The sequence below is a fragment of the Perognathus longimembris genome, chromosome 2 (genome assembly GCF_023159225.1).
Source record: "Perognathus longimembris pacificus isolate PPM17 chromosome 2, ASM2315922v1, whole genome shotgun sequence".
Lineage (NCBI taxonomy): Eukaryota > Metazoa > Chordata > Mammalia > Rodentia > Heteromyidae > Perognathus > Perognathus longimembris.
Window position 1 is genome coordinate 89,317,083 of NC_063162.1, and position 26,076 is coordinate 89,343,158.

Below are 26,076 nucleotides of genomic sequence, written 5' to 3' on the forward strand. Positions count from 1 at the left end.
GTTATTGTTTTCTGGTAGAAGAATGATGGAATTTTGAGATTAAGGTTAGAAAAGATGGCAATTTGTATTTTCCTTAATTCTAGAGACCTCCTTAATTCTTTCCTTAATTCTAGATACAATGTCACCTTAGCTCTGTACTTCCTAATTTTCCCCATTTTGATCTTTATTTTTGTCTAGATGTGTTTGAAAGGCTCATCTTCTGTGTCTTATACAGGGAAATCTTACACAGCAACTCAAGTTTATCACCAACAGGAAGAAAGCAATTCTCTCTACCCAATGCAGGGGAAGGAGGATTCAGGGGAAGTAGGGATGTCAGTCATCCATGGCAGGAGCCCATTTTGCTGACTGGAGGAGTGCAGGACTGTCTCAGCAGTCAGCAGGGGTGGGGTGTTCACCTGGACTGGCAGGCCTCCTGGGTGCTGAGGCAGCATATTTTGTGTGCTGCCCCTGACTCCAAGCACCTTGGGCTTTCCAGATTTGAGTCATTACTGAAACACAGACCAAAGAATTACAAATTCACATTATTTGTACCTAAATCTGAGTTTGAAGTCACTTTTTGTAGCGTTGTCTACATAAGCCAACTGACTGTATGATCAGTCTTGTAACCAAATTAACAGTCTCATAATCTATGGCTTGTGTGAGCCTTCAAAATACATAGACTTATTTGAGCGGAAATATGACTCAGTGCCTTTGACTTGGATTTGAAAAATATTCACAGTAGACTTTGTGTGTGTGTGTGTGTGTGTTTGTGTGTGTGTGTGCAATGCCTTGGACTCAGGGCCTGGGTACTGTCCCTGAGCTTTTTTGCTTAAGGGTAATACTCTGCCACAGCTCCACTTCTGGCTTTGTGGGTAGTTAACTGGAAGTAAGAGTCTCACAATCTTTCCTGCCCCTGCTGACTTCAAACTGTGATCCTCAGATCTCAGCCTTCTGAGTAGCTAGTATTACAGGCATGAGCCATCAGCACCCAGCCACAATAGACTTTTTTGTATTAAAAATATGTGTAAATGATGGGGCATACAAAATATCTACATGCAAAAGAATAAAGTAGGACCTTTAGATCATACTATATTCAAAAACAACTCAAAATGGATGGAACACTTAAATGTAAGAACTGGAACTACTAAGGTGAAACACAAGGAAAGCTTAGCAATGACTGTTTTTATTAATATAGCCACAAAAGCTTAAGAAAAGTAGAAGTAGACAACTGAGATTTCATCCATCTACAAATCTTTACACATCAAAGGAAATAATTCATAATAAAGAGACAAAGTAGATAATGGGAGAAAATATTTACAGGTTTGGAGAACATTGTGCTAAACAAAATAAGTGAGGTGCAGAAATATACATACATCATGTTTTCACTTTCATGTAGCAATTTTTTTAAAAAATAAAGTCACATCTAAAGCAGTAGAAAGAATGATGGTTACTAGAGGCGTGGGAAGGGAGATATATGGGAATATGTTGACAAAATTGTATAAAATTTTAGACAGAAGGAATAAGTTTTTGAGCTCTATAGTACAACATGGTGATCATGGCTGATAGTAATGCATTATGTATTTCAAAATTCCTAAAAGAACATTTGCTAACAGAATATTTGGTAACTTGATACAGTCATTCCACAGTGTACATAGGTATACAGTCTACTCTCCATGTTATCAGGGTCCACGTTTGTGGATTCAGCCAAGTATAGATCAAATATATTTTTTTCAAAAAAAAATTCAGAAAGTAGAGCACACATGTGGCAAACTTCCGTTATATGAGCTACTTGGGAGGCAGAGGTAGGAGCATTAAAGCCTGATGCTGGCTTGGGAAAAGTACAAGACTCCATCTGTAAAATAAACTAAAAGCACTGAGTGGGCATGGCTTAAGTGCTGTAGCACCCTCCTGAATTCAATCACCAGTACTCCCAAGGAAAGCAACGGAAAAGAAAGGAAAGGAGAAAGGAGAAAGGAAAGGAAAGGAAGACAAAACTCCAAAACCCCCAAATTTCCCACTCATGGTAAATGGAGTAAGTGAAGTGATGTGGAGCTCTACCTGCCACAGCCTGCCACCATTCCACAGACCCATGTCTCCCCAGCCCTGGCCACGTCATTCACACATGCTGTCCTTAAGCTACTATGGGCAATGGTAGTGTTTGTACTGAACAGATCTTCACAATCTGTCCTTACTCCTTAGACAATGCAGGATGATGAATATAGTATAAGTAATCTTGTGGTGACTTGAAGTATATGCTTCTGTGCATATGCTTGCTTCTGTGAAAATATGCCATATTTTACATAGGACCTTGAGGCCCTCAAGTTTTGGTATACACTGAGATTCCTAGAACCAGTCCCCTCTCATCCATAGTATGATTGTACAGTTAGTAATATAAAATTATTCTACAATATGCAAATACCAAAATATCAGCTTGTACCCCTTGAAAATATACAATTGTTACTCAATAATTAATATTTTTAGGCAGGGGCAAGCCACTTTATTGAGGCTCAGAGGTAGGGAGGGGTTGAAAGGCACTGGACAGTGAGCTTTGGCATCCTTGACAGTGCAGGCCCTTTCTGTGCTCATGGTCTCCTATTAATTTAAATTTTGAGCTAAAAAAATAGTTGGGGCTTATAACCAATGCTGTATCGTTGTTGTTTTTTTCAAATATATTTTGACTTGTTGTGAGCATCTCATGAGATTGTATATTTCTCTTACAAACCATTAAAGTACATTCACAAATTCTCAAAACTGGTAGTATAAAGAGCTCGTAGACTTATTCACTACACTGACAGGGAGAGGGCAGATGCTCTGTGCCTCTCACAGCCTGCTGCCTACCACCAGTGAGCAATATTTTAACTGCTTCTGAGTTGAACCATTTTTGTTTCTGTGATGCCTGCTGGGGGAGCTTATATCCCCTGTGTTGCATCACTCAGCCCCTGACAGGCAGGAGTTGTTGTAGTCCCTCAGAGTCCAGGCCAGTATCTGGTGGCTACAGTGAATCTGCCAATCAGACCAGTCCCTGCCTCTGCTAGGCCAGCACTCTGGGCCTCCTGGCTGCCCCGCCCTACACCATATGATGGTGCAGGAGCTTTAATCCTGCTGCTTCCCTGCCACAGGCTCCATCTAGCTGCTGCCTGTGGATTGGAGTACAGTCCATGTTTTGCCTTCTGGATTCCTGGCCCATGTGTGCATGCTAGAGCTTCAGAATGCTTCCCATCCTGGGAAAGGGGAACTCAAGAAATACAAGCTCTGCACCCCAGCTGCCCCTACCTGTACCCCAGCTGACTTCCTTGGAGTCTGCTGGTGCCATGAGGTGCTTGAAGGGTCAGTTTGGTATTGCCATTGACTGAATGTCATGCCTGAATCTTATGTGCAAAGCAGCCCTGTCCTCCTGATGTCCCATCACCTATCTACCTAGTCTCTTTTGGGTTAGGCCTAAGCCCAGCTAGGACAGATGGAATACAAGTGTTTAAAGTTCTTACCACCCCTCATCCCCAATCTCTGCTACCCCTTTATCCTTTACTTCCCCGTGGTCCTGTGGAGGCAACATGAGGACAGCCTTGACCTTTGTCAGCCCTGTGATTTTCTGACTTCCTCCTTCAGGAGAACAAGCCTGTGCATTTACTGAGTATTTGCTGAGTTAGTTCTTGATGTGTGAAAGGGGGTAACAGTGGTATCTTTTCAAGCCTCTTCCCTTGCTGCTGCAAAAGTTCTATCTTGGATGTTAGCAAATGAATATGAATGACTCTCTGTTTACATTTCTTAGTTTCCCATCAGTCCCACTGGCAGGTGGATTTGATTAGGAGAAATGTCCCATCCAGAAATGAATGTTTAGAGGAGAAAAGCAAGTTAGCATGTTTGTACTATAAAGCCACTACCACTGATGATGTACTTCCCACCCACCCTTCTTCCACACATCACTCATTGGATGGTATTATTATCTCCACCCTCCCTTTTGCAGGCAGTGAAACTGAAGCATGGTTAGTTGCTATTTACCACTTGATGGTCTCATAATAGAAATGCTGTAGGAATGGTGTTGTATTTTTCCCAAAATGTATAATAAGAGGAAATTCTTTCCAATTCCAGCAGGATAAATATTGATGAGGGCCCAAGAACAAAAAATTAGATCTACTTTTCTAAACTCTTCGTAAGCTGTCTCCTTCCTTTAATGTATTTAGTGCCCCATATTATATGATGGCTTATGTTCACAAATACAAGGACTTCCAGGGAATTCTTGCTGGCTCTTCTGTATAGTAGGAAGATCAGGCAGTCATATTATTGACAATTGAAAAACAAAAAATGTAAGAGCATGGTTGGAATGACAAAAGATTTTAAAATGTAGACTGTCTAACATAGAACCAGAGGACCCCAGTTAAGAGTTTCCTATATATACAGTTCTGACCTGTTTTGCTTATGGTTTTTTTGTCTCAAGAGTAGAACTGTGTAGCTGTAAAAGGAAAATCAAGAGATTCAGGTTCTGTCTTGACTTAGTAGCTTCCTTGGCCAAGGAGGTAATGGCACATGATCTCTAGGGCTTTCTGGGGAGCTAAATGACAGGGCATGAAGCTTGTGGCTTTGTGCTAGCACAGTTAGGCTCAGAAATCATTTTTCTCTTGCTAGCTGAGATAAATCTTTTAGAATTTAATTCCTGGATGAAATTGTATAGAGTTGTGGAGTGCTCCCAGTCTTTGTAAGTGAATCAACGTTTGCTGTGTCTGAGAGCCTTTGCAGATCCCATCTTACATTGTGTGATTATAGAAGATTGGCCTGAATCTGTCCCCTCCCCAGAACATTTCCCTGAAAGGCACTTGAAAGAACAAAACTATTCTGCCTCTCAAAAAAATGTAGAGGAAGAAAGGTAGCTATTTTAACATCCTTTTTTGTTCATGAGATTCTGTTTTATTTGGGTAATATACAAGCCATATTTTCATTAAGATAAACCTTTTTTTTCTGATACATTTCCTGTTAAACACAACAGATTACCTTTTTATTATGCTGACCAATGAGGTAAATATCTGTGCTTTAATGAAAGGATCTGATTTTGGATACCCTTTGCTTTAGTGATATCATTTTTCCCTATTGAATAACTTTCCCACTAATTGGACTTATTAAATATTACTCAAAAGAAAACACTGCAAATGCCTATTAAGAGATGGGAGAGAAGGAAATTTGGAGGGTCCTAAGGATGGAAACAGTACTTCTCTGCCTTAGGGCAGGACTAAATCTTGTAGTCAGCCAGACAGCAGGAGAGTCCCAGAGCCCTTCTCCCAGTGCTAGACACCTCCAGCCAAACACTGGAGTATATTAGTGACTTCTCATTCTGTTTCCTTAATACAGATTTCTGATCTTGTGAGTGAATTTGGTTTCTAAGACACTCACATCTTGATGGTAGTAAAAACATAGAGTTGCTTTCGTGGAGCCAGTATTTATTATCTATTATGTGAATCCCTTGGTTGTAGCCATAGGGAGGTTTGGGGATAGTGACTGGGTAAGAACACTTTAAAATGCATAAAGTCACTACCATTCTAACTGAAGTGCTAGTAGGAAATTCAAGTCACTTCTTGTTAGTCTGTTGGCAGTAAATCTCTTGTGTTTAAATCCAACCATCTCCAGTTCAGTTGACAGGCTGAACAGGTTGGGGCAGAGAACAGATTGTTGGATAGAGATGCCTTGGGCACTGGTCACTGTTGAGAGAAGAGACCCAGCAGCTCTGGACAGGCCAGACTGTAACACCATATGGAGTGACTGAATGGTGCATATTGATCCCTACTTTTCAAATTCTCATACATCAGAACAAAATGTAGCAATGAGATACAAGGTCGCTCTGCTTCTCTTCTTTCCAAGGACTAGATGAGATTTGAGCCTTTGGAAGTACCTTTTTCCCTATGTGGGTGCCTACCTCTTCCCCTCCCTCCACATTTCTCTCCAAACTTGTTGCCCTGCCTGCTCAGGAAGCACCTTTTGTTGTTGAATGTGCATGGCATACTATTGAGGGACCTTCTAAAGTAAATGTTGTGACCCCTCTCCAGGAAGGTACAAAAACTAGCTGATTATTTACATAAAGAGGAACTGGTTCTGCCTCCTGGAGTCTGGAAACACTGCAGTGTTTTCCTAACTTTTTTATGTCTACAGCCTACAGGACACATGAAAGATCCTGACCTAGTACACACCTCCTCCACAGTTGGGAAAAATGCTAGCTATGAGAAAATGCTAGCATCTTTATCTCATTTTCCCCTTGCTTGTTATTATATTCTACTTATATTTCATTAAGAAGGAAAAGGAATCCCAGTCAAGATCCCACATGAATAAATGATGGGTTAAGGTGCTGCCTGCCTGTAACCCTAGAAATTGGGAGACTGAGGCAGGAAGATCTCAAGTTCAAGGTCAGATTGTGCTACATTAGCAAGACCCTATAAGATCAAGATAAGACAAAAATAAACAAGAAAAGGAGAAGAAAAAAAGGGAAGGAGCGAGGGAGAAGAAGAGGGAGTAAGGAAGGAGCAAAGGAGAGGAGAGGGATCCAAATGAATGGATTGGCTGCCTCCTTGACTGAGGCACAGGTGAATACCCACAGGTGCATACATTTGTACAGAGCTTGGGGCTGATTTTGAAGAGTGATCCCAACTATAGTGACAGTCACTGTGTGTGTGCTGTTTTCTCTTGGTGTGGTCTTGCCTTTCCAAAACCAACCAGCAGAAATTAAATAAGCATCACTTTGGAAAGAGGAATCTGGCTTTCAGTGTGGGGGTGGGGGGTGAGGGAGAAAGTATGTGGGGGTGGGGGTGGGGTCCCAGTTCTAGGACTTGACCTCAGGGCCTGGGTGCTGTCCCTTAGCTTTTTCACTCAAAGCTGGTGCTCTATCACTTGAGTCACAGCTCCACTTCCATCTTTTTGGGTGGTTAATCACAGACTTAATCCTCAGATCTTAGTCTCCTAAATAGCTAAGATTACACATGAGCTACCAGTGCCTAGCTAAGTTCCACTGTTGTTTAAATGGTGTTAGTTACTGGAAGAGTTTTCTTGCATGCCCTCATAAGTTGGAGAAAGGGAAAGCCTTGTTGTTGCCAAGGCAACAGGACAGTGCTATCAAGACAAGCCTGAGGATCTTTGGAGAATGCCAGCTATTGCTCATCTTAAATCCCTGTTGGCTAATTTTCAGATGGATGGCACTTAAACTAGGTACTCTTAAGTGAATTAGTGCTAATTAATTCACATATACTGTTCTCTTGTGGGCTCGAATGTTCCCCATTCAGGGTACATGTCCTGGATCATGTGTTTTTGTTATGGTAAGCTATTTTCAAAGGCCATTTTTTGCTTTTACACTCTGTGAGTGGAGAGATAAGGAATAGTTTGTGTTGGCAGGGAGTGGGGCTCTAAGCCTCCCTGGTCGCAGAATCTGTCGTTCCTGTGTACGTGTTCTGCTGGAGGGAACAGTCCCAGAATCAATATTTGCACAGGAAAATTTTCCCCAACCTACCTTTATTTGATTAGATAAAAGAAAAATTGAGCCCACAATCTAAATAACTACTTCCTCCCTACCATAGGATACTTACTGTTAAGGGGCATAAAGACATTGACATTAATCTATGAATTATAGGCTCCCTAGAGCTCTCCCTTTTAGATGATCCTGACTATGGGTTTTGTGCATGTAACTTCATGAGCTGATCATAAATCCTTGGAACTTCAGGATTAGTAAGTTGTTTTTATTTTCAAGTGATATATGGAAAGACTGGCTACATACATCTGAGAGTTAGGATTTTTCAGTATTTTCAAGAAAATGGGGTTGTTTATATAACAAATAGAATTGGGTATTCTGTTTTCTTCGTCCTTGGAGTATTAAGACTCAGGGTCTAATAGAACAAAAAAAAAATATCTCCAGCATGAAGATTGACAGGAGGGCCAGGTGCTGGTGGCGCATGCCTATAACCCTAGCTAAGACTTGAGAAGGCTGAGGTCTGAGGTTTGAAGTTTGAAGGCAACCTGGCAAACACATCTGTGAGATTCTTGTCTCCAAGTAACCAGCAAAATGCTGTAAGTGGAGCCAAGGGTTAGAGCCCCAGCCCTGAGCAAAAAGTCCAGGGGAGAGCTCAAGGTCCTGAGTTAAAGCACAGTACTACAACAGCAACAAAAATTGATGTAAGATACCTTTGCTAGGTCATTTGTCTATCAGATTCTCACTCTGCTAATTTAGGTGTAATGTCAAATGATATTTACTTTATGTTGTTAAAGATATGACAATAAATGCAGAATTAGGAAGGGTGGGGATATGGTTCAGTGGGAGACCAATTGTGTAATATGCACAAGGCTGTACCTTATCTCCTCAGCACTGCAAGGTAAGTAGATAAATATAGTAGTGCTGTTGAGGATAAGCAAACAGGACTAACTTTTGTCCTAAGTGTGCTTTTGTGTTTTCTATTTCTATGAGAATTATGTCTAAATCTCAGGTCCGGTGTACTGGCTCAAGCCTGTAATACTAAAAGCTCCCAAGTAAAAGCTTCTTGGGAAGCTAAGATCCATGGGTTATGGTCTGAAGCCAGCCTGGGCAGAAAAATTTAAAAATGAGGTCCCCTCTCCCCACCAGCTTAAGCAATGTCAGTGTGGTGGGACATACCTGTTATATCAACTATAGAGGAAGCACAATAGTTGGAAATAGTGGCATACACCTGTCATTCCAGTGATGTTGGGAATGAATAGGAAGATTGTGGTTCAAGCCAGAGTGGGCACAAAGTGAGACTCACAACAGCCCATAAATAACCAATATAAAAATGGCTGCCAGGGTGGCATATGCCTAGCCTGTGTTGAAACCAAAGTACCACCAAAGGCAGGATTGTGACATGCCTAAACCTAAAAAAAAAAAAAAAAATGTTAACTGTCAGTCCTGAAATTTGTTACTAATTGTCCTAAATATTCTGTATCCTTGACTAATTAATGATAAGAATAAGGTATGTCTAGATTGCAGGACATTGCTTTAAAATGTAAAGTGTGACTTTAGTGAGCTAAAATATTGCAAGATTTAGTTTTCTTCATTTTAAAACCTTAAGGAGCAAAAAAAAAAAAAAAAGTCAAATACAACACCAATAATGCCAAAATACAGTTGTTCCTCATGTGGAATGATCTCACAGTGGTATGTTATTGATAGCTCTCCAGGATAAGACTCCTTATATTATTCCATTTGGTAGAAAGTAGTTCCTTACTTTTATAGCCCATTGTATTTTTTAAGTAGGGTATAGTCAGGATGTTATTCTAGATTTTATTTTTCCCTTTGTATTCTTACCTCTGATTTTCAAAGAAAACACAAGTTTTTTTATTATTCTTAAATTTCCTTCTAGCTGAGCAACAGTAGAACAATTTTTAGCTGAAAACAGAAGAAAAGCTTCTACCTACCTCCGCAGTTCCTACCTTACCTCTAGGGACTCGACTGGTAGGAGTTGTCTTAGTTTATGTGAGGACCTGAACAGAATTTTCCTCCCTCCTCCTTTCATGAACAGTTCCAAAAGAAGTCGCTTATTGTAGAAGTAGCTGTTGTCAAGGAAGGCCACTCTGGTCACTTGGGGCGGCATTGTGTGTCCCAAGAGCAGTTACAGTGTGCTCCTGTATGCGGGGGCACTGTAGGTGAGCTGCACAGCAGGCATGAAAGGCCTACAGAAGCAAAAGGCACAGGCACTGATATGCTAAAAATGCAGACCAGAAAGCATAATATTTAAAAGTGCACAAAAGAAGGCCGGCTGAATCTGTAAGTGCAGTGGGTGAACTCACTGCCAGCTAGGTTTGTTGGCTTTCGTTGCAGAGGGCAGAAGGGCAACTGTGATGGTGAATACAAGGAGAACTTACTCTGCTTAGAATCATCATTGGTTGTGAACTTCCCACCCAGCCATGTTCAACTCATTGACAAGTTGTGTTCGTTTTACCTAAAAATAGTACAACTCAAATCCTGCTGTATGGCCACTTCCCTGGTCTGAGTCACTGTTATCTCTAGGGAAGATATAGAAACAAGTCACCTAACTCGTTTCCTTGTGTGAACTTGCTTCTCCTAAGTCTGTTCACAGAGAAGTTAAAAAAAGGAACTTGGGAACACATATATCAAATCATGCAATTGCCGATTCAAAAGTCTTCAATGGCTATATGGCCTTAGACACAAATATGAATTAATTATATTCCATACTCCCTTACCATGGGTAGTGCCATCTCAATCTTCAGGTCCCAGCCCAAATATTACTTCTTCAGAGAAGGACTGTTCTCCATGGCTGCCTCCTTAAAACAACTTCTCTACTGGTCTTCTGCCATTTACTTCCCTTTTTGTTCATTTGAGGTCCTTATTGTGGAATGTAGAGGCTAGGCATGGTGATACATGCCTGTAATCTCAGCTATTTGCAAGGAGGTAGGTATTGGAAGGATCATAGTTTGGAGCCAGCTGGGGCAAAAAAAAAGTTAGCAAGACCCTATCTCAACAAACAAGCCAGGCATGTGTCATACACTAAAATCCCAGCTCCCCAAGAAGCATATATAGGTGGATTGTGGTACAAGGCCTTCTTTAGGCAAAAACAAACAAAAACCAAAATAGGAATCCTATGTGGGAAGTGAAAGGGAGAAGAGAAGATAAGCAATGCATAGCACCTGTTGTTTTTTGTTGTTGTTGTTGTTGTTGTTGGTGGTGGTGGTGGTGGTGGTGGTGGTGGTGGAGTATGTGTGTGTGTGTGTGTGTGTGTGTGTGTGTGTGTGTGTGTGCGTGCGCGCACGCGTGTTAGTTCCAGCTTTTGCTGTTAATTGGAGATAAGAGTCTCACAGGTTTGTCTGGCCTTGAACCATGATCCTCAAATCTTAACCTCTTGAGTAGCTAGGAATACTGGCTTGAGTCACCAGCACCCAGCTTCCTGTTTTTCTGTTTTTTGACTATTTTAACTATTGACTGTTTTAACTATTTTAGCAGTTGTGTCAAGCTGGATTGAATAAGAAAGAGGCTGAAGTAAAAATCTGTGGGCACAAGGTTATTTCAATAGTGAGAAAAGGTAGTAAGGACTTGGACATGGAAATGCTAGGGAAGAGTAGATGGATTCAAGACTCTACAGTATGGAATTTTGTAATAACAATGTACAAGCAACAGAAATATAAAAAACAAATATTGTGCTTCCTCTGTAGTGTAGCAGTTATGCTACCAGCCAGAAATCCACAGTCAATCAGTCTAGTATCAGTCATCAATCAGTATCCTCAACTGAATATAGGCCTTCATCTGTCCACCACCCTGTGCTGATAAAGCCCAGTACTGAAGTGATGGTGTCAGCATGGGCTTTGGTGAAGAGAGAATCTGAGATTATCTTTTCCTACTGCCTTTGATTTGATGGAGGAGACCATGTTCTTGAATAATAGGAAAATTACCCAGTGCTAGAGTTAACTTCTTGTGTGAATAACAAAAAGTAGTGTTTTCATTTTATGAATATGCTTAGTATTAAGTATCTCAGAAATAAGACTTTAATTTTTTTATGATGCCATGTTTGTTTAATATTCTTTTTTTTTTTTTTTTTTTTAGCAGTTGAACAGGATGAAGAAAGTAGTGGCAGGGACGTTGCTGTGGCTAAAGCGGAAAGTGTTCCAGATTCTCAGGTATGGTCCATTCCGTGAGTGACTGCCCTTTCTCTGTTGAGCATGGTAAGGAATCTGCAAACTATATGGATTTTACCTTTTATGCTTGGTGTATAGTCATCATGTTGGGCAAAGCGTGCTTAGGTTTAACATAAAGGTATTTCACAAGAAGAGCTCTAAATTGCTAACTATATTTACAGCAGTTCCTCCTCATCCAAAGTTTTACTTTTTACAGATTCAGTTACCCACTGTCCAGAAATATTAAATGGAAAAGTCCAGAAGTAATCAATTCATAAGTCTTAGATTGTGTATCACTTTGAGTAGCATGATGAGCATGATGGTATTTTGATCTATCTGGTTCAATCTTACCTGGGAATTGAGCCATCATTTTGTCCAACATGTCCATCTTGTGTTCCTTACCAATGCTTTAATCATTTAGCAACTACCTTTCTTATCATATCAAGTGTCAGGGTATAAGTAGCCTAATGTAATGTCACATACTTATATCATTGACCTCATCTCACATCATCACACATACACATATGATTTTAGAGTTTGAGAAATACTACATTCACATAATTTTGTTATAATATATTGTTATAATTGTCTTATTATTGTTGGTAATCTCTTACAGTGTCTAACTTATAAACTGAAGTTTGCTACATATACATACATGTGTGTATACACACACACACATATATATATGAAAATTTATAGTATTATCAAGTTCAGTACTATAGATGGTTTCAGGTCTTCACTGGGGTTTTAGGACAGACATGTCCCTTACAGATAAAAAGGGGACTATTATACAGTGATTCGTAGGTGAAGGACAAATATATAGAGAGAAACTACATATCCCAAAGAAAGTAAGGGTAGAAATCCTGACACTGGAAGGAGAGGCACCTTAGGATAGACCTTCCCTTATAGCTAGCTGACAGCATCAATAGCCAGAGTTAACAAGACAGATTCTCATTCCTTCCCCTCGCCCCATGACAATCATAGCTTGGGTATATTTTGGAGAGGAACCACTCCTCCAAATACTGCTTTGGCATAAAAACCGTGGTGCTAGCGACTTACCTTTATATCGTCAAAGCAGAACATTTAAAGATTCTAAGCATGGTTGGACCATTGCTCTTCACCTGGAAGCTTCTAAATTTGTTGATTCTAGTCAGAATCAGTCAAGATTTAACAGGTTGAAATGTTTAAATAAATTAATATTGTTTTCCTTTGTTTTTAAACCTATTCTATAGGCAAACTTCTGTTTGAATGAAATCTTATTTCTTAAAAAGACATACAAGCCTTTGGGACTGTGTACTTTTTATTCAGCAACTCCACACCTTCAGGTCCTACAGAGGAATGAAATTATGAAACCAGAAAATCAGTAATTAGATCAGCAACAGATTCCATTTGGATTTGAATGTCAGGAGTGAAGGCTAATGGAAGGCATGATTATGTGGAAGGCAGCTGTCACCTCTGATTGATCTGCTGTCCCCTAGCCTTACCAGTTTTATCAGATGACTGCAAGTTCATCTATCTAAGTCCTCTGGCTGGAATCAGTAGTTCAAATCCTATGAAACAGGCTTAAAGAAAACTAGTAGAATTTTGCCATCAAATTCCTGGTCAGAATTAGAAACAAATGTTTCAATTTGAACATATATATATATGTAATTTATAAATATATTTTATTTGTGTCACTTATATGCATGTAAATTGAGCATCTGCATTGGTTCAGCACAATAATCTGATATTTCAGATTACTTCGGTCTGTACCCCAGAATGTACTTAAAGCAATTGAAGTGGACATTAAGTCCTTCTTCCTGTGACATGATAAAATGTATCACTGTAGGGAAAAGGCTTTTGGGTTGCTGAAAGGATGAGATAGCCATCATCCCAGAGAGACAAGGCCATGCTGTATGTATCTTCTACATGCCAGAGAACTCCTCTGTTAGCTTCTTTCTTCCTTCTATCATTAAAGTATTTTTCTGCCTGTTTTAATGCTGGGACATGTGGTCAGAATGAAGAGAGCATTAGTCTTGAGTCATACCTGCCCTTCTTCCTTATAACTGATACCACTGAGCAAGTTTCTTAGGGCTTGAAACCTGCTTATAAGATGGCCCTCCAAGTCTTTGTCGTCATGGATTCCACAAACTATTCTGGCCTAGCATGTATGATCTTTATCTCTGTAAAATGATGATAGAAGGGTCTCATAAGGTTGAAACAAATTAATATAAAACATGCCAGTAAGGTCTGGGGGTGTGGCTCAGTGGTAAAGCACTTGCCTAGTTTTCATGACACTTTTTCTTTCATCTCCAGCACCACAAAAGAAGGTGGAAGGGGTGGTGGTGGTGGGAGGAGCTTGCAATCCTGGTGTATAGAAGAGTTTCAGTCTAAGCAACATAACCTGAGGTTTTATTTGATTTCAATTCTATTTCCACACAGTTTACAATGTATTCTAATCAATCTTATGAAACCTGAGGTTTTTAGAGTGCTTCCTCCAGAACCCAGACTGCCCGGGTTCTTTTCTTGACTCTGCCAAAAAGCACTCATGTTTTTACAGAGAAGAAACGAAGTTATTGGATAATATTGTATGCATGCTGGATGCTCCTATAAGTTCTTCATTTTCCAAAGAAAGCTAACAATAATTGCCACAATTTTACCAATGAGTTAGTATGTTGTAGGGCTGGGTTTTTTACCAAAACACCCTGGCTCTGAGATGTTTATAGCATGGTGTAGACTGCCTTTTAAACATTTTTACCTTAATCATTAGGTCATTTAGAAGATTAAATGTCCATATGGAAACCAATTAGTAAGAGTCTGGCACCCAGCAAGCACTCAAGGTTTAGGTTCTAAGCAGTGTCATCATGATCCTCTCTCCTTGCTTTATTTTTATTTTCTGCCAGTCCTGGCGCTTGAACTCAGGGCCTGAACACTGTCCCTGGCTTCTTTTTGCTCAAGGCTAGCACTCTACCACTTGAGTCACAGAGCCACTTTTCTATATATGTGGTGTTGAGGAATTGAACGGAGGACTTCATGTATACAAGGCAAGCACTCTACTGCTAGTCCATATTCCCAGCTCTCTCATTGCTTTAAATTGAATGTTTCTAACATGGCTTGGTTGATCATTATTCTGTCTGTCACATAAATTCACACATTATTCTGTCTTCACATAAATAAATTCTGTCATCACATAAATAAATACACATAAATTCTATTTTCTTAATTCTTTCTATAAGACAAAGGGACTAACAAAGTGTTGTCAAATGTATGCAATGTGGGCTGGGAAAATGACCTAGTGGTAGAGTGCTTGCCTCTCACACATGAAGCCCTGGGTTCAATTCCCCACTACTACATATATAGCAAAAGCCAGAAGTGGTGCTGTGGCTTAAGAGCTAGAATGCTAGTCTTAAGCAAAAAAGAAGCCAGGGACAGTGCTCAGGCTCTGAGTCCCAAGCCCCAGGACTGGCAAAAAAAAAAAAAAAGTATGCAATGTTTCCCCCTTTCTAATGAGATTAGCAATGAGTAATTTACAGTTTCTTTGGTTCAGTTGGCCATTGATCAAGAATTTAGTAATTATTTCCATTGCTTCCTATTCTCTATTTAAACCAATTATATTAGGTGGTAATTATATGTTATAAAAATTAATAGCCAAGTAATTGAACATCTACCAGTAGTTAAATTGTACTAAAGAAATCCTAGGACTGCAGATGTGACTCAAGTAGAGGAGCACCTACCTAAGCAAGTGCAAGGCCCTGAGTTCAAACCCCACACCCTCAAACAAATCTTTGGAGGAAAGCCTTCATGTGATGCTGTCACAGAAACAGATGATCATTTAGTAGAGTTGGCTTATTCTCTGATCATTTATTGTTTTTCGAATTTGCAGCTCTGTAATTCAAAATATTGGTCTCTCTGTTCTTGTATGACAGTTCAATATATATACATATATATTACATCAGTTATATAAATATATACCATGTTTGGCTTCAGTCAGAAAATATAATCCTATATGTTTAATAGGTTAAGAAGTTTTTGAGGAAACTAACAGTAGTAAGTTGTTTTCTGCCTCCTTCTCTGCTACCCACTAACACAAATCATCTGGCAAAAGAGGAGGACCAGAGATGAACTTCTCCGGACTTCAGTGGCCTCCCACTGTAGCCAAGTGATTTCTAAGGCTGTGTGGTACCCAAGTTTGGTATTGAAGGAGGCCAAAGGGTCAGTGACTCTGTCCTGAGCAGCACACTTCCTCCCACATGTCTGTCTCACTGTGGGTGTTTTGTAGTTTTTTCCCTAATGATCAGAGGACATATTTTCTACCCCATCCATAGTGTACTACTCTAAAAAAAATTAAAGAAATAAATATTTAAGACTTCTTATTGTTATTTTAAAGGTGATATACAGAGGAGTTACCATTTCATAAATCAGGTAATAAGTACATTTCTTTTTGGATAATGTCACCTGCCTTCACTGTCTCCCAGCTTTTCCCTCCCATCCCTGCCCACAAGTTATGGAGTTCATTTACAACAGTGTACTGAGTATTAGCATTGTATTCGCTCACCCTTTGTCCCTCCATTTCTGTGCCCCACCCCCTTACCACTTCCCTAAAGATGGCAGATAAGCAAACAAGACAAAAAGAAAAAGGAAAACCTCTTGTTTCCATTTCCTGGAGTTTATTTTGATAAATATTATTTTATATGAGCAGAGGCATTGTGCCTTTGTGTTCCTCCCCAAGAGTGTCCTCATTTGGTATCAATATGTGTGAATACCTAGCCTTTTGTTTTTATTTAATGCCACTACTGGGGCTTGAACCCAGGTCTTTATATTTTCTCTGGGCTTTTTCTTCTCACAACTGACACCCTACCATTTGAGCCATGCCTTCAGTTCAACATTTTTGCTAATTGGAAATAAAGAGTTTTGTGTATTTTCCTGTCCAAGTTAGCTTCAAACCTTGATCTTTAGATCTGAGCCTCCTGAGTAGCTAGGATTAAAAGTATAAACCACCAGTGCCTAGCTCTGAAAGGAAATAGTAATATTTTCTGTTTTGAAAATAAGTACATAAAACTAAGTGTATATGCATGTATATATGTATGTATGCACACATATATACTTTTTTACTTTTTCTTTAAGAATATTTCTTTTTCTTTTTTTTTTGTCAGTTGTGGGGCTTGAACTCAGAGTCTGGGCACTGTCCCTGAATGTTTTACTCAAGGCTAGCACTCTATCACTTTAAGCCCGAGTACCACTTCCCATACAGATATTTTTCAATCCCATTAGCCTTTTCATTTGAATTTTCTGTTTCAAAATAGCCAAACAAATTTACTCACTAAATTTCTAAGTTTAATTTTTAATAGGATGAACATATTATGTAATAATGAGTAAGATTTTATTGGAATACCATGAATTTGTACTGAAGAGCATTTTTTTAATGTCCTTCTGTTATTGAAAGAATGCTTTCTTCCTGGTTTTGCTTCCTTTGATAGCAATGTTTATGTGATGCTTTACTTAGGTATTTTAGAAAAAGTGATTCTTAAATTTAAGACAATGTAGACAGTATTTTCATACTTGGAACATACTTTTGTCACAGTAAGAATACTTGTTGATCATCCATGTGTCCTTTCCTAATGGAATCTTGTTCAAGTTGCTTTTTTAACCATGGGGGAGTGGACCCAATATTTTTATGATTCCATTTGTAAAAGAAACAGACTTCATTGACCTTCATAATGTTTCTCAAATACTGAAAACCATATGAATAGCCTTAATTATACATCACAGACATTTTCTTTTTAACTCTCAAAGCAGACCTTGAAATAAGGCTCTTAAATAATTCTTCTGACAGTTATACATTAGTCTTTTAATTTTGGGGGGAAGAGGTCTGGCTTAGAAGTGTTAGGTAAACTGTTTATAATTAATTTCACATAGATAAATTAAATAGACCAAAAATGTGAAAGTCTAGATCAAGGACTGTTTGTTATCTTTCCTCTCCTGCCACAGGAGAGCTCTCAAAATATATTAATAAATTCATGGGTTTCTTGAATGAGATCATTGAATTATGGAGCTATGAAAGGGAGCTCAGAGAACATCTAGCTTAGGTGGTGTTTCCTGACTGCTGCTTCATCAACTGTCTAGGATATGTGTTGTCTCTGGGTGAAACAGTTCCCCAGGGAGGAAATAGTATCCTTAACCCTGTCGAAAGCTTTCCTAATAATTGTTTATAAGGAGTGCTACAGGATTGATTATTCTGTGAAGATACTTCTAGAAGTTATGTGGACACAAGAAAAATCAAGATAGCAATGTTTCTTATTTAAATAGAAGATGTCATGTAAACACAAAATAATTAAGTTAACCTGAAATCCATTTTGAAAAGGAATAGCATTTCATGCCTAGAATACATATTTGATATGTGCACACAGTATCTGGTTCTCATGTTTTTATAAAAGTATTTCCTCCAGAAAGAAAAGTCTATATTTATGATCCAGATCTGATCCAAAAAATGTTTAAGAGTTCCTTACAAACGTGTGTTCACACAAAAACCAAGAAAGGACTTCTTTGGGAAGCAGGGGCAGGGCTCAAGTGGTAGAGGGCCATCATTGAGTAAAAAAGGCATGTGAGAGTAAGGGTCCTTAGTTCAAGCCCCCAGTACTGGCAAGTACATGCACTCACACACACAAAGTACTTCTTTTACCTCTTCTCATGCCTAGTTTTTTTTATTGCTAATGCTGCTACCAGTTGTCTGTAAAATAATAATAATAAAAGACTGTCTCTGAGTCAGTCTTTGGGAGTTCAGCCTAGTGGCTCTGGAGCCCATGAGAGTGGGAAAGGTGAGGCTCAGTCCTGTTACACAAGGCCACACTAAGGAGAGATGAGCTTGTCTTTCACCCTGCTGAAAAAAGCAGAGTGAGTCTGAAGATCTGAGGGTCATTACCATCCCTCCTTAAGAGCAAGACATCATGAAGATGACATGGAACAGAAGTCCTTGATGTGGACATGAAAGCATTTTCAAAATAACAGGAACTTATCTCTTTAATTGATACAGTGTTTAAACCATGCTAATCATCTGTCAGTAGAAATAGCCTCAGATAACTTCCCAGCCTTCTTAGTTGAAAGTAGGCCACTTAACACCATTGATTCTCTCCTACCCTCTCTAGGAAAACTAAATAAGATAGTTGGGCCCTAGAGGCTCACACCTGCGATTCTAGCTAGTTAGGAGGGTGTGATCTGAAGATCATGGTTCTCTAAGCCAGAAGATAAGAGTCTTATCTTCAGTTAACTAGCAAAAAGCCAGAAGTGGAGTGGAGGCTCAAAAGATAGAACTTAAAAGTAAGAGAGAGTGCCCTGGCCTTGAGTTTCAGCCCCGGTACTGCCACACACTAAAAAGACTATCTTTATGGTCCTACTATAAATTATCTCAGGCTATGGGCTCTAATTCTGAAAAACAGAAATATGTCTGAGGAAGAAGGAGAGGATGGTGAAAGAATTTAAAACTACAAGTCATGTGGACCCTCAGTGATACAGAGCGGTACTTCTTTATTTCCTTGGTCCAGTTTCCTCTTTTCTGAGGCCCAGAGTTGACAGCCAGCCTTCTGCCAGATTCTGTCATGAAGGGTTTTTATTTTTTAAATTTATTTCTTTATTGTCAAAGTGATGTACAGAAGGGTTACAGTTTCATAGTAAGGCAGTGTGTACATTTCTTATCCAACTTGTTACTTCCTCCCTCATTTTTCCCCATGCCTTTCCCCTCCCCATGCCCCCCCCCATGAGTTGTACTATTGGTTTACCACATATAGTTTTGTTAAGTATTACTGTTGCATGGGTCTTGTCTTTTATCCTTTGCCTCTCCATTTTAATATTCCCCTTCCCTTCCCTAGTTCCAATACATATATACAATATCCAGGGTACCAAAATCAGTTACAGTGATATCAGGGGTAAAACCATGGGGAAGAAAGACAAGAGAAAAAGGCATAATTTCACATGGTATGTTGAAAATAACAACAATGAACGTCACTGTGCCCATTCACTTATGTGTTGTCTCTTGCTGCTCTTGGGCTACACTGTAGAGCTGAGTAGTCTCATGGTTCCCATAGTTCATGAAGCCTATCATTTGCTTTCTTGCCCTTCAGGTGACTTTTATGTGTTTTCTTTTCTTGTACTTCCAAAATCTTCTCCCTCCATCCTAGCTCTTAGCTAATAATTCAGTTTCTGAGAAATCAAAGCTATTTAGAAAAGAATTTCCACAAGTTCTCACCACCAGGCCATATACATACCAGATCCTACCAACATATTTACTTACAAACCAATGTACTTATTTATATACCTGACTCTGGGTTTCACCTTTCTCCTGTTCTAATGGATAAAATGTTTATAGTGATCTATCTATATGTTTATAGATCTTTATCTTCTCTTTCTACCCAAGACCATCACTTCTGCAGATGCACCTTCTTCCTCCTGCATCATCAAATTTCCCTCTCTACTGGGTGACTGCTAACACAGATGAATAGCTCTCATCTGAACTCCAGGCTGCAAGCAAATCTCCCTTCACCATTGCTCTCAGCCAGGGCCCCTTCCTGTCATAATGCTCCTGGATTTTCTATTGGTCTAATGTTTTTTTTGGGGGGGGGGGCTGGCTTTATTTATTTATTTTTGTTTTCTTTTCAAATTTTTATTATCAAACTGGTGTACAGAGAGGTTACAGTTTCATACGTTAGGCATTGGATACATTTCTTGTACTGTTTGTTACTTCGTCCCTCATTCCCCCTCTCTCCTCCCCCTTTCCCTTTCCCTTTCCCCCCATGAGGTGTTCAGTTCACTTACACCAAACGGTTTTGGAAGTATTGCTTTTGTAGTTGTTTGTCTTTTTTTACCCTGTGTCTCTTAATTTTGGTATTCCCTTTCAATTTCCTAGTTCTAATACCAGTATAGATGGTTTCCAATATACTCAGATAAGATTACAGAGATAGTGTAGATACAATCACAGGAAGGTGATACAAGAACATCATCAATAGTAGAAGCTACAGATACACATGGGAAGTTGAAAGTAGTTACAACTGTGATATAACAATCACTTCCATAACATGGAGTCATATCACTTAGCATCATCTTATGTGATCATAAGGGTATAGCTATTGGGCTCTTGTGATCCTCTGCTGTGACTTGCCTAAACCTGTGCTAATTATTCCCAATAAAGGAGACCATAGAGTCCATGTTTCTTTGGGTCTGGCTCACTTCACTTAGTATAATTTTTTCCAAGTCCTTCCATTTCCTTACAAATGGGACAATGTCATTCTTTCTGATAGAGGCATAAAATTCCATTGTGTATATGTACCACATTTTCCTGATCCATTCGTCTACTGAGGGGCATCTGGGTTGGTTCCAGATTCTAGCTATGACAAATTGTGCTGCGATGAACATTGTTGTGCTGGTGGCTTTACTGTGATTTTGTTTGTGTTTTTTTGGATAGATACCCAAAAGCGGGTTGCTGGGTCATAGGGGAGTTCTATATTTAGCCTTCTGAGGAATCTCCATACTGCTTGCCAGAGTGGCTGAACCAGTTTACATTCCCATCAACAATGAAGAAGGGTTCCCTTTTGGCCACATCCCCTCCAACAATTGTTATTGTTAGTTTTCTTGATATATGACATTCTTACTGGGGTGAGATGGAATCTCAATGTTGTTTTGATTTGCATTTCTTTTATGGCCGTTGGTCTAATGTTAATGCAGCCTTTGTCCTTACCTCTACAGCAAGGAATTACTGTCTTCAAAGTCACTGATTACTTTGTCAAATTTAGCATCAGGAATTTTTGAACTATCTGATGCATTGGCCTCTTCAGCAACATTTCTTCTCTCTCCTTGAAAATGACTTGTTCATTGCTCTGGGCTTGTCCTCTAGAGCAATGTCATTTGTCTCATTGTCTCCTTTCTGATTACTCCCCATCTTCTCAATATGGAAACATTAGACTCAGACCCATTCATATAACTATAGGGGAAATGTCTAAACTCTGAATGATTCCCAGATTTCTACTACCAGCCTCAACTTCTCTTCTGAATCTGATTGCCAAGCCAGCCACCCCACTGGGATGTCAGTGGGGATCTTCCTTCCCAGAAGATGTCCCAGCTTTTCTAGTCTCAGTAAATGACAACTCTGTCTCCCCAGTGGCTCAGGCTAAATATTTTGGAGACTCCTAAATATCCAAATCTGTTGGCCTCACCTTGACAGTGTGACTTGATTTTCATCAAGTTGTCTTTGACACATCACAAGTTTCCAGTCATGTCTCAGGTAAAAAAACAAACAAACAAACAACAATCTCCAGCTGGGAATATGGCCTAGTGGCAAAGTGCTTGCCTCATGTACATGAAGCCCTAGGTTTGATTCCTCAGCACCACATACATAGAAAAAACCGGAAGTGGCGCTGTGACTCAAGTGGTAGAGTGCTAGCCTTGAGCAAAAAGAAGCTAGGGACAGTGTTCAGGCCCTGAGTTCAAGCCCCAGGACTGGCCAAAAAAAAAAAAAAAATCTCCAAATTGATCTTAAGATTCAATTACTTTCACTCTACTCAGAATACACATTGATCCCCTCAAAACTAAAAATTAGCTTATGACATTCTTCTGTTCAAACCATTCCAAAGAATTTGTCTTGTTCACAAAAAGGATTCAAGTCCTTTATATGCAGCTTGTACGGAAATCATGTGATTTGATCCTGCATTCCTCTAACCACACAAGTCTGCCACTAACCAATGCTGTCCTGCCATGCTATTCCCTTTATTGATTCTTGAATGTACCAAGCACACCAAACCTCAGGGCCCCTGCATTTGTTATTCCTCTGGGTATCCACATCACCTCTCCCTCACTTCCTTTAGGCCTGCTTTCAGATGTCATCCTAGTAGAGAATCACCTGACCTTCCTAGTTTGTTAATACCTTCACTCATTTCTCTCTCCCCTTACCCTGCTTTCCTTTTCTTTACTCTCACATATAATCACCTAAAACTTTATTTATCTTACATGATCATTTACATGTTACATAGTCTAGTATGTATGAGGGATTTTGACTTTTTGGTTATTCATTTTTATAACTTCTCTATTGGCTTATTCCTCAACTAAAGTCTATTTAGAGAATGAATGAATGACTAAAGTAACTTAGAGAAAAGAGATTGCAGTGATCACTTGATTTAAGTAGTGGATATCTTGTCATATGAAACAAGGAATATACCTACTTTCAAATGCCTTAAAAGGCAAAACTATGTGTTGGAGGCATGGCTCAGTTGGTAAAGCACTGGACAGTGAGCGAAAACATCAGATACTGAGTTCAAGTTCCAGTCTCAGACCTAGAAAAGAAAAGAAGTGAAAGGTAAAACTAGTACTGTGACATTAAATAGCTTCATCTTTTTGTGTGGTGTGAGAGGGGACTTTCCAACCATTCTGGCTATCTAAAATTGTACAGAATGTCTTCTGATAAGCTGAGATCTCCGTCCAAGGAAACTCTGGAAAGGAACTGGAAAACCACTTGCAAGAGTTGTTGTAAAAATAAATCCTTTCACTTTTGACAGCGGAATTCTACTTGCTGCCCGGTGGGAGTCTGTGTTTGGGCCATTGCATTTGTTTCCTTCTGATTTAAGAGAAAAATAGTTGTAGTTACTGCTTTGTGTGGATGGTTCCTTTTTCATTAAGGGCAATCAGTAGCATGAGTTTCTTTAACACAAACAGTTATGGCCAGGAACCTTGGATCACTTGCAAGGGAACCCATATTTGGATGTGTTACTGAGTCCATTTAAATCCATGGTTTTGACTGCTTCTGCCAAGTATAATTTCAGATTTCTCTTTTAGATCATATCTTGGTATGTCAGTATGAATTAGTTGGGGGAACATTTGAATAGAAATAGTTGATAATTTTAGTTTTACAATGAGTGTATTATTTTCTACCCCAAAGTCCTAGATTAATCTTCCTCCTCATTATTAATAATTTAGGTGCTTCAACCTTTGTCTGAATGCTTTAGCTGGACATTACTGGCTCATATCTATAATCCTAGCTACTCAGGAGGCTGAGATCTGAAAATTGCAATTCAAAGCCAGACTGTACAAGAAAGTCTGTCAAACTCTTAGTTCCAATTAACCACCAAAAAGCTGGAAGTAGAGTTGTAGCTCAAGAGGTAGAGCACTGGCCTTGAGTGGAAAAAAGCTAAGGGATGGAGCTCAGGCACAAACAATAATGATGATGATGATGCTTTATGGATTGTTTCCAAATCCTGTGAATTTTTCCTTCTCTAACTTCTTATTTTTAATACAATTCTCATTTTTCAAGCACCATAGGGAATATTTTATTGATAGTCCATAGGAATTTTCCAGTGGTGGAAAACAAAATCTTGTATCTTCTTGGTGAATTTGTCTGTGGAATGATCTACCAGAGCTAAAGAATTGGGAAGTTGTAGGCTGTTATTTTTAGGACTCTGTATCATTTCGCCCTTTTTGCCAGAGCAGTTCCTGGCTAACTTTCCCATGGATTTTTAACCTCTTGCTAGGCTTTGCTTATGTAACAGGAAACAGGCTGTCAGGAACAAACAAATAGGGCATATCAGACGCATACGTAGTAGCAAATGATTTAGTTTGCCTTTTGTTCTCAATGTAGACCGATACTTGATCTCCATTTGAAGTCTTTTGGCATAGTATTCTGTATTATAAAACAATATAATTTTGACTTGGAAAGGCAAAATATTTTATCAAGAGCATGATTTAATCTAGGACATAGGAAAAAATGAGCTTTTTGTAAGGTGAACTTTGAAGCGGTGTCATGTCCTGGGACTGTGGATTTAAGTATATCTTTGCTTTTTCTCCAACTCTGAAGGCCGGAGTGATGTGCAAGCTTCAAGAGAGAGATGATATCGGACGCATTGAACTGGTACAAAAGTTGGCAAGAGAAAATTGTCAGTTTCTGCAGACTGACAAAAAAGAACTGGAGAAGTCTGAACACGTAAGCCTTTTTCCTCTTGGGATACAGGTTTGAAGGGATGGAGAATGCTTTTGCTTCATTATGTGTTTGAGAGAAAGAATATTTTATTTTCAGTTCTTTACATTTGGGAATTTCCTTCCACCAAAGAATCTTCCTTAGTAAAAATGATGGTTTTTCAGAGCTCAAAGATAGTTGTTTAGAACTTGAACTAGAACTTTTCTCCAAAGTAAGCCTTGTGGAAATATGAGACTCTGCTTTAGAAAAGAAAATGAATTCATGTTTGTGACAAGCCTGAATTGATGACTTTCCATCAAATCAAAACTTCCATTAAGACATCCTAAGTTTTGTCCCATCAGGTAGTTTAGAGAATATGGATTTAACTTTTTAAAATTATTTTTATGTAATTGTACAAAGGAGATGCCACTTAACAAAGCATTTCTAAGTACAGTGCATTTTTTATCAAAGTTACCCCTTTCAACATTCTCACCCATGTCTCCCAACCTAGACTGATAATATGGATTTTGAAGGAGTATGTGTAGGTGGATATAATTGTCAAAGAATGTGTCCTAAGTCAGTAGAAATAGATTAAAACAGCACAGGGTAAACATGCTCTTACCAAGTGGGAAGGTCAGAGGGAGATTTCCCGCTCTCCTATGAACACTGTGTTCCAACAAGAGTGACTTTGTCTGAATGCAGTGAAAGCTGGTGGAAAGGACATTGGGCTTGGTCCCTCTGAAAGCAGTTATTCAGCCAGTGTCTCAGAACTAAGAAAGCTGGCCTCACACCAGGAAGACAATGCAGCCACTTTCTTCTGCTCCACATTACGATCTGCCGATTTGTTATTTATAAGGCTTTTTGCTCTTCGTGCAGTACAATCCAGGATTGCTTGTGGAGGGAACATTCCTCTGTGCTTATAAATATGTCTCTCTCTGACTTTTATTTTCCCTTGAAATATTACTTTCAACCCTTTTTAAGGGGGAAAAATGCTTCATGCTTTTTTCGATCCTAAGTCCATCAATACAAGGGAACAGGAGAGGTGGTGAGATGTTGGGAGGTAGGCTGGCTCTTTAGTTTGCACAGCACATCCCCAGAAGTAACAGTGTCTCCAGAGGTAAAATTATTAGGCCGTTTCAAAGTCTTTTGATCAAAGTATTTCAGGGTGAATGTGACTCTTTCAGTGCAATTAGAAGATTCAGAGGACTTATTTTGCAAAGTACTATCGAAAATTTTAGGGGTGTATTCAAGTTGTTGCAAGCACCTTTAAGTTTCACTATATTAGATTAACTTCTAGCCTGTCAGGTCTTTAGGATATTTAAATAGCCTGTTGTGTAGCTTAAATTTATTAAAGTAGTAGTGCTTTTGATTTATTTCAATTAGAGATTAACGCTATATACTTTATTTTGTTGACTTCATGATGTATATTTCCCTACATTTTAGCAACTCTGAAGTTGACATATCATTGTGTAATTGTGAAAATTTTTCTTTCCTTGTGGTCCTAAACGGAATGTTGTATCTATTATTGGTTTCACATTAGATGTAATGAACCAATGACAACTTGAGGTAGAATAAGTTCTTTCAAAATCAAATAG

At 39.1% G+C, this 26,076-nt stretch overlaps 1 protein-coding gene across 3 annotated transcripts in view; it reads left to right on the forward strand.

The window, feature by feature from the left end:
* The window catches only part of Rapgef5 (Rap guanine nucleotide exchange factor 5), a 232,458-nt gene that overhangs the window by 107,381 nt on the left and 99,001 nt on the right, over window positions 1-26,076 (forward strand). For 2 of the 3 annotated variants that reach the window (XM_048339709.1, XM_048339711.1), the window contains exons 8-9: window positions 11,507-11,580; window positions 24,383-24,508. In XM_048339709.1, the coding sequence (XP_048195666.1) occupies window positions 11,507-11,580; window positions 24,383-24,508 (200 nt within the window). The remainder of the gene's footprint in view (window positions 1-11,506; window positions 11,581-24,382; window positions 24,509-26,076) is intronic. The other variant, XM_048339710.1, reaches the window with a different exon arrangement.